Genomic DNA, 18219 nt, shown 5'->3' on the forward strand with positions numbered 1-18219 from the left:
ACTCAGCTTTGTCTTGGAGGAATTAAAGCACCACATCTTCCCTGTGTGAATCACTGCCTTTCAATGCCCATTTCCAAAAAGTATTTCCACTGCAGGTCCACTGACATAAGCATATCAGCAACAGTGACAAAGCACAACCAACCACAAGGGCTAACTGCTCCATCATTGCCATGTGGGCTAGTCCATGCCACATGTGATGATTTCAGGCTGTGCCTTTAAAATCTAGTGACAGATTTTGAGCAGAAAAGTAGAAAAATACAAATAAGTCACTATCAGGTGTAAAAAGGAAAACAACAGATTATTCTAAACAAATCCATTGGAGGGATATCTGCCATAAAACTGGCTGTACCAAAACAATTCTCTCTCTTTTTCTGATCTCCTTTCTGCTTGCTTCACTCAGGAAAGATTAACCTGCTTTTTCTCAGCTGACCTTGGCTGTGTTGTCTAGTAAAGTCTAACCCATTGCTTTCTCTCTGCTCCCTTTTCTCTCTTGGGACCTGGGGATAGTGGGGAGGGCAGTGGAACAGCTTCCCTGGTCTCTGACCAAGGGGAGTTTTGTGTTGTTTGCTAATTGTAAATATCTGTATATTGTGTACATATTCATTGCATTCCATTGTAGAGTGTAGTTTTTGCTTGTAAATACAGCTTTCATCTGCTTCTAACTGACATGGCAAAGTTAATGCTGGGGGGGGGACATTTCAACCCATCACACTTCAGATGCAGGTTTTCAAGTGCATTCAGCAGCCTCAAAACTTTGTGGAAGAAGTTTCCATCTTTCCTGCCACTCACAAACTAAAGCCCCTTAATAGCTCATATGTCAAAGCTACTCTAAGGAAAGGTGAACTATTTTTAGTCTACTTCATGACTCTTATTTTTGCAAGAAATAGCATGGATACAACAAATTTTATATATATATACACACACAACCCCCTAAAATACTCATACTGTAAAGATTTAAGAGTTTGGCTCCTACACCTCCCCATCTTGGGAAAAATTATTTAGTATCAGAAGAGGTCCATTAGATACCTGAGGAATGAGATGATATCTGGAGAGGAAGGAGTTAAATGCTAAAAAGCTGTCCTTGTTCAAAAGAGCTCTCTATAAAGGGATTTTGCTGTGTCCCTTGACATCTTTTGATTAAAAGCAGAATATTAATTGACTGAACTACATATTCTGGACCAGCCCATTAATTGGGAAAAATTAATGACAAGAACGCAGAGCAACAAGTAAGATACCCAGATACCGAATTTTCTATGCAGGGAAGTTTGCCCATTCCCATTAAAAACAAGCCAAAACCAAACCAAACAAATCCCACAAACACAAAAACCCACAAAACAAAAAAAAGGAACCCATGCAGCCTTTCAAGAGCTGTGACAAATGGTCAGCATCAATACTGAAGGAGATTAGGACATCTGACCTCCAGCTAGACTCAGTGACTTTTAAGGCCAAACCGGACCATCACCTTCATCTGATCTGACCTTCTACATTACACTGGCCAGAGGATTTTATCATAATCCCTTAATTTATAGCTCAGCTAAAACCCTGTAGGAAAAAGAAATCTAGTTTGCTATTAATGGGAGTGGCAGGCTGCCCAAAGCACAGAAATAGCAGGTACCAGAAGCACGTGGAGGTGCTGCTAATATAGGTGAGCTTCAGTGATCATCTTTGTTACAAAAACACGAACAGCTGCACTGGTACAGTTTCCTAAGGTCCAGATCATGAGATCAATCAATCTGTGTTTTTTTCCTGCCTTTCAAAAATAAGCCTTCATTCTCAGTTACAGAATACAACAGATCTCTAGGCCCTAAAGTATACCCAAGCTTGTAGGGATGCGCTGGTTCCTGGAGATGACCAGGAGACAGCTCTTAGTAAGAAATGACTGCTCAGCATTTTTGAGGTTAAAAATAGTGGGAAGAACATTGCAGTGAGCTGAAAGGAGCCGAAGGCACGAGGTCAGTTGGTTTGTTATGAACAATTCTTCTCCATCTTTTTTTAATCCTGTCTCTAATTAGCAAGACAGTTAAATAAATGTGTGTACTAACAAGGCTATAGGATTACAGCATGCAAAAAAGTAATCCTTATGGTCATACATAAGGCCTGCCAGTGTGTAATTATTCTCATGCTCCTTCAAACACAGCGCTGCTAAAAACAACACAACTCTGGATGCAGTTTTTAAATTGCAAACTGAAAAAGAGAGAGTGACAAGATGATTACTTCTTGAAAACAAGAAAGCAGCTAGGTCTTGCTGCTTTGAAAAATCCTGTTGCTATTAAAGGAACTGGAAAAGGAGTGGGAATTGCACCAAAGCCAAGAAAGATCACTATTTGACCATTCGGCTTCATCAATGGTGCCCAGGCCCTGTTAATCAGATTAGCCAAAATGTGCTGTTCAAAACCAAACCTGAGGCTGAAAACAAGAAAAAAACACAGGTGGCTTACAGCTCATAAACCTGTAACATCAAATTATTTCTAGTAGGAGAGGGGGGAAAAAATAGGCCAAACAAAGAGAATTCTCAAAACATAACAAAACACTGAACTTACCTAAAGTTTGTCTTTCATTCTCCATGTCATTGCTTAGATTATCTTCTGACACATTATCACTGATGTCACTAACATAGGAGTCATCATCTGATACCTAAGTGTGCAAATAATAAGCAAGGTCTGTCACTCATTAAAATAATGCTGTATGCACGATGAAAACTGTTACTTTGTGATGCAATTATTGTCTTGATAGTTTTGAAGTGTTTAAACTGTGTTTCAGTATTACAGGAAAGTACCAAAAATGTCCTAGGAAGACACAACTGAGTTTAGGAGGAATTACCATCAACCAGTGGGGTTGGACTAAATGACCTTTAAAGGTTTCTTTTAACCCAAAGCATTTTACTATTTAATGATTGAAAATTCAACTGGTTTAGTGGAGACATGCTTCATCTTTTTTGCCTTACAGCTAAGATGGCTTTCCTCATATAAAAAGACAAGGTTTTTATGGAGCCCAAGGGAGGTGACAGTGAGCTAGTAAGTTTCATTATGCATGACATTAACCTCAAGGTACCTACCTACATGTATCACAAGGAGAGGCCTGAGTATCTATTTCTATGACACAATTTCTTAAGCACCTCTCTCATGACTCAAGGCAGACAGTACAATACAGGCAGTATCTGCATGCTAGCCACCAAGCTGCCATTTGCCTCAATGTGCATATAAGGCTTCCTCATAGTAACTGTTACATTTTAGTGTGAAAAGACAACCACAACCAATAAATACACACATCACATTCATTTCTTAAGGGCTTGAAACATGTTCATTTCCTGGCAGTCATCCAACGTGCAGTTAACACTCAAAGACGGCATGTCAAGTAGCAGATAAGAAACTGCAGCAGAATTATGTCAGTCTTAATGCTCAAACCTCATTTTCTGAAGAGCTAGCAGACAACAGGACTTCCTGTGCATCAAAAAATTCTGTGAGAGAGTCAGCTATAGACAGCCTGCTTTCATTGGAGACCTGGTGAACCAGACCTCTGCTTTCTTCTCTTGCATTTTCCTGTTTAGGAGAAATAAAGAGTTTTGAGAGGAGAAGTACCACAAAATAGCATTCATGCATACAGCTCCACAGTCACATAGCTGAAAGGATTGTAAAACACTGGGAGAAGACTACACATGCTCCTCTCCAATTTAGTGAAAGGTAGCATGTGTTTTGAAGAAAGATTCAATCTGAAAGTAAATCAGACCAAAGAACAGAGAGAAGAAAAAAAAAGGCAATGCATATTCAGTAAGCCAGTTGTGGTGCTGCAGGTACTTTGATATTTGAGTGATTTAGCCAGATATATAGAAGTGTATCATCAAAAAGCTCAGAAAATAAAATAAAATCAAATCATCTCTTTATATTACATCTTGGACTCACATCCCCTTCTGACCTCTGCAAATGAATTAAACTTTTCTCCCCACCCCCTGCTTAATGCAAAGCCTGCAGTGCACTGGCATACAAAAATTCAGCAGGGCAAAGCTGCTTTCTAACAGCAATGCTTTCCTGGCTCACTTAACTAGATAATTTACTTTGCTGTGCTTTGGAGAGCTTTCCTTCATATCCATAACTGAGATAGCTCCATGTTATCCAAACTCAACAAAGCCACATAAGTGACATTACTTTTGCTGCTGCGTACATGTTTGGCTGGCACAAAGATCTTGGTAACGCCCCCCGTAGAAGCTCTACAGATTGTTGGTGTAAGCAGAGTTCCAAAAAGTGACCCAGCAAAGGTGGGGTGACCAAGTGAGACTTGGTTCATTCTGTGGATGCAGTGAAAAAAAGTTTGTAGAACATTGTGTACTATTATTCAGACTAAAGAAAAGGGCTAGCTGGTCCAAAGTTTAAAACCCAATGTTTTAATGCTTGCCTGGATAGCTTAAAAAGCTTTTCTAGGTGCTTTATTAACTTGCCCTACCATCATTCTGAAGGAAATACAGTGTTTTACTTTCAGAACAATACAATCTGACAAGTCTACAATCAAACTGACAAATCTTTCAAAGCTTTTCTGCTGGTGGATTTTACTACAGCATGGAATGTTATTCAGTACAGGCTGGCAGTGGTGCCATGGTAACAAACCGAACTGTTACGCAGAAGACTTAAAAACAAAAACATCAAACCAACCAAACAACAATAATAAAACCCCCAAAACACCCAACCAAACAAAAAAAAATAAAATTGAAAAACCCTAACACCACCACCAAAAAATGCAAACAAACCCCAAAAAAACCCCCAACTTCTGGTTTAGCAGCAAGAAAAGAGGAAACTTCAACATTGTCTCTAAGAAAGCCGTTACACCAGCCTACAAGTAAAAAAAAAACCAACCAAACAAAAAACACACAAAAACCCCAACCCCACCAAACAAACATCTTCCAGAAATGAGTATTGCTACTGGGGTTGTTTCCAATACTAGTTTAAATCTGAGAAGGAAAGCAAGCAAGAAAGGTCCATAAAAGAACAGCAGGATTTTGTATCTATCACATGAGAGTATCTGGTTGTCTTATGGTCTCACTCTGGCATGCTAAACTATAACATAAACCACCCTATACAGAAAAAGACCTTTTGCTTTATGCAAAGGTTTGAGATAGTCACTAACTCTGCTTCAGCTTTCACAGATCTGTGGTGGCACCTGATGTGTCATTTATAGCCAAGTTTTGCCCAATGGCCCAGTCCTTCTCAAAGCAGCACTACTTTATCATTCTCCTCAGACAAAGCTAAACCAAAACTTCTCAGTGTAAGTGATTTCATCCTTAAGTTTCATCCCAAATCATGCCAGAGGGAATTTGTGGAAAGAAAAAACAAAACAAAACAAAAACCCCACACCCAAACAAACCTTTAAAGGAGCTTTTGAAAGCTATTTTCCTTGTGTGTGCGCACGTATATAAATAGTGCACAGAACAAGCTGCAGAAATAATCCATTGTTATTGCAAGGACCTCCACTAAAGAAGAAAATAAAGAACTCCTGACATTAAAACCCAATGTTTTAATGCTTGCCTGGATAGCAATTTCAGTGCTGTTCATATTTTAAGCTGACCTTAGGAAAAAACCCAACAACAAAACCTAAAACAAACCCACACATGAAAAAAAAACCAACCACCCACAACCAAACAGCAAAATATGACCACAACATAGTTCTGCTAAAACAGAACTAAACCAGAAGGGGACAGAATGACTGAACTCTTTAAAAATAAAAGGCAATAATGTTATGTAAAATACCCAGTGTTCTATACACTGGAGTTCTAATGAAAGGGTTATACTACAACTGCAGCAGAGGTTTCTGTGTGAGAGAACATTGCAGAAAAATCTCTCAGAGCTCAGGCAGTTCTTGCTTCCCTCATTAGCAGCACTAACACACAGATACTGTGGCCTATTCACATGGAATCTGCAGCAAGTCAAATAATTGTCTGACCATCAGCAGGCCTCAAACAAGCTAACTGGATATGTAGAAGACCCCCTGGCTTTACACACATAATTACATGGCTCTTGTATAGCTAAGTTCTTTGATCCTTTCATGGAAATGTCTGAGAGCTGTTCTAAACCTTCCATGGTCCACCCTGGTAGCCAGTGTTCGGGGCTACAGATTTAGACAAGCAACAGATAGAACTACAGAACTTGAAAGTTAACAAGGGATTAACAGGGAGAGAAACAGTGGCACGAAGGGTAACAAGGTAGCAGCTCAGTTCATGCTGATTGGGAAGCGGGCAGGAGATGAGGGAGAACACCAGGAACCAGTAGCAAAAGCAGCAGAAGTGTGCTGAGGAAAACTGTTCACAAAGGAGAGTCTTTTAAATGGGGGATTACACAATGCGCTCATCAGAAATGACTCATACCCATGGGAGCAGACTCATTCTACTAACACAATAGGGAGGACACACAGCACACGACAAGACACAGCTATGCAGCACTCTCTAGGTGTAGGGGCTTGAGGAACAGACACCACTGAAAGAGGAAATCCATACCCACCTTCACCAAATCTGGACTTGATTTTGCATTAGATGCTGAATCAAGGATCATAGATTCGGCATGTATTCTGCGTAACCGGTCTTTAAGATCTGTGTTTTGTGCTATTGCCTGGAATATTTAACAAAAATATTGGGGATATAAAGTTCTCTCAACTAACTTGAACTTGGCTTTATTTTGTAAAAAAGGGTGAGGAGTATTCAAAGTGTAATATAAACACAATCACCATCTGATTACTTTTTTCCTCCAACTAGTTCAGAAAATCATTTATTATAAATGCTGCAAATCTTGGTCCTTATCTCTCAAATTAAAACATTTTTTGTTCACTTTGAGGGAGAAGAGGTGTAACTGGACAAAAAAAGCTGAAGATTACAAGGCTACTTCAAGATCACAGGCTTTGCAATCTGATAAATTACAGCATTTTGTGTGCATGTGTGTGCATTTTTGTTCCTTTCAAGCTCTTTTCCTTCACCTCTATCTCCAACCTAGCCTCTCTCAACATTAATTCTTACTCTAGCTACATCCAATGCCATTGGATTTTCCCATTATCCTGCTATACTGACAGTTCCCTTTGCCTTCCACTGACAGAGAAATATGGCTTAAATTTAGACAAGTACAGGCACAATTTACAACCTATCAGCTTAAAAAGGCGATCATCAGAATAAAAAACCCAACCAACAAACATTTACTGCAAATCATGCTTATTACATGTTATTTCCTCATGCTGAGTGCATCTGATAGACAAATGTCAGAGTAGACTTGTAAGAAAAGAATGCAATCCTGTCTGCTTTCAAACTATCTCTGAAAAAACAACCCAAACCACTGGGTTACTAATTTTGGAACAATACCGAAGGCTTACTGCCTATTTTAGTGATCTGAATCAATACTAGGATGTGGAGAACCTTCCTATTTTACACATCCACTTTGTTCCACAAATGCTTTTGATTTCAACAGTAATTTTCATTAGAAATAATCTTGAGGGCAGGAAAACCAGTGAGCTCAAAATAATGATGGGAGAAAGTAATTTCTGTTTTTACATGTGTGGTCTGAATTCAACTTGCCATCAAATATCACGTATCAGCTGTTGGAGGGGACAGCCTTGTGTAACACCTATGACATCAAGTAAGCACAAAAGAAGTTACACATCTTTCATGTTACAGCATCCTCCAAATTCCCTTGTTTGCCACAAAGTGTCTTCTTCCTTCCTCAGAAATAAAACCCTTATACTTATCCCCATTCTATATTTGCTTTTCTTAGACTGTGTGTAGGTCAAGGATACTGTCTCAATGAGGAAGAAGAGGAGACAGAGATGCTAATTTTGTGGTGTTTTATCCACTCTAGATCTCTTCACTTTTCTTCCTTTGCTATCCTGATGAGAGTGAAACAGATTTATGTTTGATAGCTGTCAACCTGTGACTCTGATTTGTTTGTTCCTCACACACAGAAAACAAACTGAAATGAACAACAACGAACACTAAGTCAAAGTCACCAACACAGAAGTGTCTTGCAAGGAAGCTTTAGAAGTATGTCAAATTTATCATATGTGTGGTTCCATATGCCTTCAATGAAAGCTTGTTCCTCTCTCCTACAAAACCTCTGCTGTACAGAGAGAGAAAATGCCTGCTGGCATTATGGCTTTGCAGAGCTGCAGACTAAGAATAGCTCTTATAGGTGTGTTAACCTCTGTTGAAACTGCCTGAATTCACAGATGACTTCTGGATGGACTACAACAGGCTTACCAAGTATCACCTAATACTTTTAAGCATGACTTTTAAAAGGCATCTAGAGGATGAAGACAGACAACAGAATTTTGTTGCTCTAGCAAAAAATTAAACATGCTAAGCTGAGTATTCACCGAGTTCCAAAATCTTAAAATGTGTGTTTTGGTTGTGTTCTTTTAATATAAAATGGTAGGCATAGGACACTGGAAAAATAAAATCACCTATTGAAATATCATCTGAAAGCCAAAACCAAAGAAGTGGGTGAGTATAGCTATTATGCAACAGCTTTCAGATTTATCTGAATCACAACCTCTAAAGGCTTAGGCAAAAAGGCATGTTATACACTTGAAAAACCTATAACCACGTGCAGCTTTTGTAAAGGAAAGGGAAGTTTTCTCATTGAAACAATTCTAAGGTGATCTATACCACATTTATCAATGCCAGAAATCTCCCTTGCCTTTGGTTAGGAATTTTTGAGGCCATAATAATTGCCCTCATCGTTCTGAAATCAGATCACTGTTTGGACAACATGTTCAAACATGACCAATCTGAAAGTTCTAGCCTCAGCTAATTACATCAACAAAAAAATCCACCTGTTTAAATGACAAAAGATTGTGCTCTTTAAACTCTACTCTAACAGCTCATTGCTCCTTTTGGGCAACTAACAGCTAATTAAAGTCGGAAGTCAATATAAACAAGTTGTACTTGAGTTTGCTTTGAAGTGCATTGATGCAGCATGGGGAAGCTCTAGTGCATTAGAGCCTTTATTTTATGCCAAGTCATGCAGTGACTACTTGAGTGTTGCTTAGGGAAAAAAAAATGTCAAGGAAACCCACCACCCACCAGAAAGCAGGGATTAAGCAGTGAATGTTTTGAGAGAAGGCAGACTCACTGGCACAGAACAGCCCTCTGACTCTTAGCATCAAATGATACAGATTATACTATATATAGCTACATCAATCTACCAAACTTCAGTAATTTCACAATACCTTTAACATTTAGGAAATAATCTCTTAATAACACCATGTATAATAACTTACTGTGATTTGATACTGTGAATTCTAGCACAGAACAGACACTAAAGAGACAGAAATCAACTGCTATGAAATTCAACAGTAGCATCTGATGCCAGCGAAGCTTGCAGAAGCGAATTCAGCATGTCACTTACGGATGTTAAGGCATTCTTCAAACCAACTATTTGTGCAGATGGAGATGAGGATGCATCATGCTCCAGCATCTGCTTCAGCTTTTCTCTCTCTGTAGATATGGTGCTGAAAGCTGACCTCAAGGTGAAGTAAACTAGAACCATTTGGTAAAAAGGGACAGTTAAAAAGCAGCTACCAGTTGTACACATACCAATTACATCGAAAGTTCAGTGAAGCATCATTTATGGTGACAAACAGAAATTTAGGTTGAGAGATCCAGGGTGGGTTACTAAATCCAAGCAATATTAATCAAGGTTACAGGGTAGACTTTTTTAGTAGGAGAAGTGTTCATGGTGAATGCTACTGCGTTGACTATATTAGCCACAGTCAAAATTACTCTGATTATTTATGACAGATGGCAACAAAGCTAACTAACCACATCTGCTCTTCACTTGAATTTGTTCCCCAATTAGCTTGAATCTTCAGATGGTCATGACTTTATTCCACATTCCTTTAAGAATTCCAGTGGGGGAGAAGAGAGGGAAGAGAAAATATTAAATAAGGGAAAAAAAAAATCAATCCCAAAAAGCAGCCATAACACAAAAGTGCCACAGCTATAAGGTTAGTGGTTTCCCCATTAAGCAAGTCAAGTGCCATGTTGAGTTGTGTTATCTCTTTTTGAGATAAAGAAATTTCAGCTTGTTAGATGATTTAGTGACTCAAAGGGTCAGATCCTGAACGCCGTGCATGTCACACTGCGGCTTCTATTGTTTCCTGAAGCATCACCACCAGTCTGAAACAATTCACTCAAACAACAGGTCATGCAATTTTGAAATCACTAGATTTTAAAAGAGGAAATGCAGTTTGCTTTTTCACTTCAAAGACACATAATATTTTCTTTAGGCAGAAGGAATGAACAAACGTAGCTTGAATAAGTTTTTATCAAAGATTGCAACATTCATCTAACTGGAGAACCAGAGGATTTCTGAGGGCCCAGTCAAGCCTTGTAATGTAGTCATGAGAACTACCAATGAAAAAAATATATCTACCCATTTACAGAGAAACAGAGATGCAAAATCTGAGCATGGATGCATTGAAAGGGTAAAGAAAAAGAAATTTCTGACACCTGTCTCTTCTAATCATCCACTCTAAGTTATCTGACTCATCATCACTACATTGAGCATTTGATATAATCTAATTTACTCTAGGAAAGTATTCTCAAGGTGTGTTTCAACACTGCAGTGCACTACCAAAGCTAGTTTTCTCTTTGAAGCCTTTAGCAGTATCTCTGAGGATGGGGAGGAAGATATATCTAAATGATAGATACACTATGATCTATCTTATTAGCCCTTCATGTGTGGATGACATGACCAGAATCTTCAGTGACCTTAAATGTCATTTAGTAAGTTGTATACCAACTTAAATTTCCAAGCTTTGTTACATTCTGAAGTACTAATGTTGCAGTTCAATTCATTTGAATCAAATCTGAAGTAAAAGTTTTCTTCACCTTTTTCTGGAAGGGCTATGGGGTAAAACAGCTTTGGAAAGCAATTTTTCTCACCCTTGGTAATGATTCTGTGTTAAATAGCACCAAGTCAATTGTCCCCTCAAATTTCCAACCAAAATTTCTGGTATGGCCGTTTCAGGTAATATGATCTGGATTTCTTTGCTTAATAGCAACTTTTCCAGCTGTGCCTCACACCCCCTTCTTTTCTCTTTGTGGGAAACTTGCATCAATTTTGACTATAAATGACTATAAAGTTTACTACTTAGATGCATTCCTTATGTAATGTAGTCAAGACGTGTCAGCAACGGAGGGGAAAAACAAGCACAGAATGCTTATTGGTAACATCAACAATTATCTTGTGCAAAAGGGGACAAGGCCAATACTTTCAGAAGTCTTTTAGATAAAAATGCCTTCTTCACAAAGATCACTTAAACAATGTATTTTTATATATATATATATGTTATTATTTTTTGGTGTGAAGGTAATGGAGCAAAGCACTGCTAATGAAAAATGATTTTGAGAGAAGAAACATTTCCAGCCAAGCTGCCCCTCTGGCTGCTTTACATGATTTTACTCTTCTGTATCCACTAAAAATAGGTTACTGCCATAGCAACCCTTGCATCACCAACAAATGTTGACTCTGAAATACAGTGAAGCACAACGAATATACCAACATACATGCACACATGTGCATGCAAACACAAGAGAGTATAATATGCTGGTGTGCTTACAGCAGTTCACTTTGTATTTTTTCCTAAAAGATAAAAAAACCCTAATCTAGCACATGAAACAAAGCTCTATCCTTTATTAAGCCAAAGAAAAAAATGAAGTAAAAATCTGATATTAAGGCACTTTTCTCAAGTTACTCAAGATCCCAACATCTGTCATTCCTCAAGGGAATTAAAGGAAGGCACCACCGTGCTTTCCTGCTTCTCCTAAAAATTTAACAGGAAGCATTCTCAGAAGTCACATCATTATTTAAACTGTGATGCTATAAATCCACACATGAAAGACAATTGAATTTACCTTTGTGTGCAATGTGAAATAAATCTTCTTGCAGTTTAGTAAATTCTGATGATGTTTCGGAGCCATCGGAGTAATTTTTCTCCTCCACAAAATCTATTGTAGATAAGTTTGGATTGGAAGCGTGCAGTCTCATAGGGGCAGAAAATACTGAAGGCACCTGTAAGGAGAACAGCCATTTAAGAGTTGCTAGGGTTTTGTTGTTGTTTGCTTGTTTGTTTGTTTCCCCAAACTATGTTACATGTTGGAGATATCAGAAATGGAAGAACTACCATCAGGAATCAATAGGCTTGGAATGGATGATGCCCGGCAAATGAAAACACAGACATAACTTTGCCCAAGGTACCACAATTGGAGTTTTGGCAAAGCACCAAGAAAGAAGCCCATTAAGAGCTGTACAGGCTGTACTATTTTTCTCCACTTGTATCTAGTCACATGGCCTCTGGATGCAAACATGTACAAAGGTATCTGCAGAATGTACAAAGATCTGTCTGATATATTACCACTTAAAATGAGGACATTACTTAGGAAGGATTCCTATTTCCTAAACTGATCACACCAAGAAATGTAAATAACTAAATCAATAACTAAGATTTGAGAAAGATGGGCACTGAAATGACAGAACATTACCTGTAATGTTCCTTTAGCCTCTTTCCCAACAACTCTGGATCGCCACCTCCTGTGTGTCCTCTTTTCCTTCTTTGGACTTTCGAAAGGTCCAACCTTTTAACAGCACACAGAATGAGAATAATACACATTGCCATAAGGCTACCAGAGTTAAGAAGAAATACCTTCATCCTTTAGGATATAGGAATTGCAAGGGAAAACTTTTGTGTGTTTGTTTTGTTTTTCACACAACAAACCTGCATAGCATTTATAGAAGGCGCTGAATATGTCCTGTGAAGAACATCCATGCTCTGTAACAGCTGGTTCATTTCCAGTAAATGTGTGTGACAGTTGGAGAGATCTGTTTTAAACAAGAGAATATTTTGAGTTGCCCTCAAGGAACAGACACACTGAAAGTATTTTTTTCTTTGTAGGATAGTCTTATTTTGATTGTAGCTGGCTGAAGTTATTTCATTGACTGGAAGTACTTCATTAGACAACTAGATAAAAAGCTTGCATCCTTCCATCTTCCAGTTCACACTCAAAATATTGAAATGTGTCTATATGGTGTGTATAACAATCAGAATATTTTGTCCTAGTTGTCCACAGAAAAATGAGAGCGATGTGCAGTTTGGGACTAGTCAAGATCTCCTCATCGTAAAGACTAACAATGCCAGAGGCATCAATACTGAGTTGTACATTTAGAGCTGGGGATCCTTCTAGATTAGAGCTGAAACTCGCTGGTAGGTAGAGCACTACCAAATACATACCACACCAACACTACCAACACAAGAAAGATCTTCATGCTTTTTGGAAAAGTTGCAAGCAGAAGGTGACTTTGAAATACAAAGATTGAGTGCTTCTTAAACTACTACATTTTGTATCCTTCCCTTTATTTAATACCCAGCTCAAGAAAGTTCAGCTCTTACTACTAAAGGTGATGTTCATGTGTGAAAGAAAGTGTACTGAAATATATAGCTTTCTTAAAGAGATGCTTACAATTCATAGCCCCATATCTAAAATCACTAGTCCTTCTGAAAACAAGGCTACTGGCTACAAGGGTAGCCAGTTAACCAACAACCACCCCTTTCCTTACTCTCAGAGAAAGCTTTAATTACAATGACTACTTATGGTGCAGTAGTCTAGTTGTCAAGAAAAATTAGGGGAAATAGTAGCTACTTCCCACCTCCTTCAAATATCATTACCTCTTGAGCATTTTTCCATGTCTTCAGAAGACTGTAGCCAAGATGAAATCCTGGACTCGTTACTCGAAAAGGAAAATGACAAGTTACCTCCAGCTGAAAATGAATTCTGTTTGCTCAAGCTGCCTGCCTGTTCCAAAGAAGAACAAGTGATTTATTAACAAAAAAAAACCCCATTTTGATGTTGTATGCATGAATTTTGACATGGTCAGGGACAAAGACTGAAGGCATAACACAGAGGAAACAATGTGTATGAACTAGACTAGGAGTACAGTCATTATGCATAATGTCAGGATATTTAACCTAGCTGCTGTCCACAAGCAACAGAAATACTAAAAGGAACCATAAAAATATGCTGAAAACTAAACTTTAAGGAAGGGCAAAGTTCTACATAGAGTAAGTCAACTTAATACAATCTGAACAGCCTATCTGAACAGAACCAAAGTCATACATTCCATTCCTTCTCCATGCTCTCCAAAGAAGCCCCCCCAGACAACTGAAATATAACATGCACATATTTGTTAAAGCTATTTTTCAGGGAAGAAAGCAAGATCTGCTTGATGGCATTTAAAAATTTTACTCAAGGTTGCACAACTTTAGAATGGGTTTGGCTTGGTAGGCATTAAGATGTGTATGACCGTACATCTCATCTGGGTAAATACAACCCTTTTGCAACATCAACCTTATTTTTAGTAGTCCCCACTACCAGATGCTTCAGGAGGTGCTGGAAAGTCTGTGTTAGGACTAATTGAGCAGCTCAAGTAAGTAGTTTCCAAGAGGAAGTCTACCTGATACTACAGGCATTTGATTGTGGCCTATAATGCTGTTCTGTTCTCCAATATAACTACAAATAATAGCCATTCAAATACCTAATTATCTTTAGACCTCAATAAACTTTTCATCTTTAATGATATCTATGGTAGGAAGTTGCACAAATTACATGCTTTGTCAACATCTTGTACAACATCAGTTTTAAAATGGTTCAGGGAGTAGGGAGGTCATTGTGCCCCTGTACTCTGCACTGGTTAGGCCACTCCTTGAGTACTGTGTCCAGTTCTGGGCCCCTCAGTTTAAGAAGGACATCGAGACACTTGAACGTGTCCAGAGAAGGGCAACAAGGCTGGTGAGAGCACAAGGCCTGTGAGGAGAGACTGAGGGAGCTGGGATTGTTTAGCCTGGAGAAGAGGAGGCTCAGGGGTGACCTCATTGCTCTCTACAACTACCTGAAAGGTGGTTGTAGCCAGGAAGGGGTTGGTCTCTTCTCCCAGGCAACCAGCACCAGAATAAGGGGACACAGTCTCAAGCTGCATCAGGGGAGGTTTAGGCTCGAGGTGAGGAGAAAGTTCTTCACCGAGAGAGTCACTCATCATTGGAATGGGCTGCCCAGGGAGGTGGTGGAGTCACCATCCTTGGAGGTGTTCAAGAGGGGACTGGACATGGCACTTGGTGCCATGGTCTAGTCATGAGGTCTGTGGTGACAGGTTGGACTTGATGATCTTTGAGGTCTCTTCCAACCTTAGTGATACTGTGACTAAATGTTTAAAATGTGCCACTGTATGACCACTTCACTGATTATGAGAAAAGCTGTGTAAATTGTTTGGTTCTTCTCTGAGACACCATTTGCAAACTTTATTACCTCATGCTCACCTCATATCAAAGCTTAGGTAGTCCTAGTTTTAAATCCATTCACAGCAAAGATCATCTACCTCTCAGTCAGTTGTGGTTTTCTTAGTTGGCCTTTTAAAATTTACAATATAAGCACCAACTTGAATCTCAGAATAAAATAAAATGCATTATACTTGTAATATGATTCAGTACTGTGTCAGTTTATATAGTGAGCATGCATTATTAGTCAGTTATTTTTCATTTAATCTGTGTAGATTAATGCTTATAATTCAGATTCAATGTGGTCCTGGGTGGCCTGATCTAATTGGAGGTGTCCCTCCTCACTGCAGGCCGGGTTTGACAAGATGGCTTTTGAGTCTCTTTGAACCCAATGCAATCTGTGAATTCATAGTCTAGCTATTTTATTCCTACATAAAACTGTGTGGGATTTAGGCATCTATATATGTATTCCCAAATAATAACCCAGCACCTTTAAAAAGCACAAGTAAACTGAATTTAAAGATGGCCACCTGCATTGGCATTCTGTGAACAAATCCCACATTTATAACCAACTTTTCCAGAACTCATGGCCACGAGGGGGATAATCAGGAGGGTAGAAGGAAGCAGGCATTGCCCAGAAACAGGCAAGAGATGGTGTGTGTAGCTCCAGTTAGCATAGTTTTGCTTGATTTGCATGGCTAAACTTCAGAATCTAGCATTCCACAACATATCCAGGTACATGCACCTATCTCCTGACAACAACAACAAAAACAGATGTGAGAACCATTCAGGTGTTTCTAAGAGCAAATAAAATGCAATGCAAAGTTCACTTGCTCTCTCAAAATAACCTAACTGCTGGATTGATATCAACTATTATCAAGCAAGGGCTGGTGTAAACTGGCAAAATTCCATGTAGCTTCAGCAGAGCTAAGGTGATTAACTGCAGCTTAAGAACTATCCCCTTCTATTTTTCACATGAAAATAAGTAGGGCTTCTTGGCAGTACAAATCTGGATTAATAAATTAGAAGTGAGTTAGTGTGTTTCATGCCAAAGAAGAAATGGCAAATTTCCTGACAGCAAGCACATATTTGAGATGGTCACATGGATTAATTTTTTTCTTGCAGGGGGAGGGGAGAAGCACAGGCATGTATGTATGCTTTATGACATTCCACTTTTGCCCTCAATATTCTCCTCTTCTATCCCTGCTCTCTTTTTTGGAGGAAAGAGCTAAACAGCCACAAAAGGTTTGCTGTTTCCTTGCAGACACAGCCTCAGAAAGGCAGGCTTTCAAAGCCACAGAGATGCCAGCTCAATGAAAAGTGTGGAGACAGCTCTTTACAGAACAGCCTCATTACTGCAGGGCAAGTTACTGCTCTTTCAGCTGCCTGCTTGCACAGATCTACTGCTGCTCAACCACTAGCAAAAAGCTGTTCAGGCACGTGTTGTGTTTGGTAGAATTCATACTCAGTCACAGGATACTTCTACCAAAGTGATGAACTGCAGGTATTTGGGAACAAGCCCACTCAAGTTGTACAGCAATATAGCAAAAGAAAAAAGAGATGAATGCTGTGTGGGAGACACTCTGGAGTTGACAGAAACAGAGGATGGTTTCAGTTATAGTAAGTAACATAGCGTTGCTAAAATAAGCATTATTCTCAGAAGATATCACTGTTTCTAAACTGGAGCAGAAGAGCTTCTTTGGGTGAATGTCAGCCAACTGATGTGCAGACTGCTGAAGAGAGAGATTGTGTTCAGGCACAGAACACAACAACCCTTCCAAGAGACTGTATCCAAGAGGTCAGTTAGGATTCTAGATAGATGCTGAAAGGAAAAAAAGCCCTCTAGCTGAGTGGTCTTCAGACTAACATTCACCAGCTTAAGAAACTCAATAGGCAGTTTGAAAGTCATCATGAAAACATAACTTAATGCATTAAAACAATGAGACAATATCATAAGATTTAACAGCATCATAGAGAAAAGTGCTTGGGAGTAAATCGATACGTAATATCATTTTGTTCTTGACATTTCAGATGGTAACTGAAACCCCACCACAAACTTCCAGTATGCTCTTTACTTCATAAACACGAATCAGACTAATTTAATCCCAGATGAGAGGTCATCATTTATAAACCACAACTATTACCTTTCTACCCGGAGCAGAGTCACAGAAGTCAGTTGGAGTAGAGACGGGGAAGAAAAGATTGTTGACATCATGAGGGAACATGGAGATCTCGTTCTGACGGTACACTCTGTGATGACGAAGTTTCGCTACCCACTCATCAAACAGCTCCTGAGATTTCACCTGCACAAAACTCCAGGGTTTGTAACATTCACATCTGAAGTCACTAACAAAGAAACTAAGTTACTTTGTGCCCATTAGGCAGCTAGCCTGGCTGACCTTTGTTGGCAAAGTATCAGGGAAGCTTTTCTAATGATGCTCTTACTGAAATACATACTGTATGACCTTAAATGTGACAGCAAACTAATCACAGGACAAAGTCAGGAGAAGCTTCAGTTAGCATAGTTCTGAATTCCAATGGAAAACATAATATTTAGCAGCTTCTGGATGGAAAAACCCCCCTCAACATTATTTATTAATTATCATTTTTAATAATAATAACAATGACAACCACCCCCTAATTTATCTGTTCTTTGTTTTGGGTGTTTTTTAAGGTTTATTCATGGTTTAACTAAACACAAATAGAAATTTGATTTTGGTGATGTATTTTAGAAGAATTTCTTCCACAAGGGTAGATGAATCTACACATTTGACTGTGGAAAATACTTCCTATGTGTAAGAGAAAGAGCAAGGTACAACTACTGAAAATAAAAGCACTCATGTAACAAGTGCATAACCTTCGCTTGAAGAAGCGTGGGTGAAAAGAGTGCTGCTAAGCATGAGGCATCTTGAAGAGGGTTACTAGTTACAA

At 38.9% G+C, this 18219-nt stretch overlaps 1 protein-coding gene across 2 annotated transcripts in view; it reads right to left on the bottom strand.

Moving 5' to 3' along the window:
* The window catches only part of OSBPL3 (oxysterol binding protein like 3), a 46519-nt gene that overhangs the window by 17005 nt on the left and 11295 nt on the right, over positions 1 to 18219 (bottom strand). Inside the window, exons 5-13 of one of the 2 annotated variants that reach the window (XM_009908697.2) lie at positions 17433 to 17591; positions 13687 to 13813; positions 12739 to 12842; positions 12506 to 12598; positions 11879 to 12035; positions 9369 to 9499; positions 6483 to 6590; positions 3405 to 3539; positions 2541 to 2634 (exon numbers count right to left, since the gene is read on the bottom strand). In XM_009908697.2, the coding sequence (XP_009906999.1) occupies positions 2541 to 2634; positions 3405 to 3539; positions 6483 to 6590; positions 9369 to 9499; positions 11879 to 12035; positions 12506 to 12598; positions 12739 to 12842; positions 13687 to 13813; positions 17433 to 17591 (1108 nt within the window). The remainder of the gene's footprint in view (positions 1 to 2540; positions 2635 to 3404; positions 3540 to 6482; positions 6591 to 9368; positions 9500 to 11878; positions 12036 to 12505; positions 12599 to 12738; positions 12843 to 13686; positions 13814 to 17432; positions 17592 to 18219) is intronic. The other variant, XM_009908699.2, reaches the window with a different exon arrangement.

This window comes from Dryobates pubescens, chromosome 4, assembly GCF_014839835.1.
Source record: "Dryobates pubescens isolate bDryPub1 chromosome 4, bDryPub1.pri, whole genome shotgun sequence".
NCBI lineage: Eukaryota > Metazoa > Chordata > Aves > Piciformes > Picidae > Dryobates > Dryobates pubescens.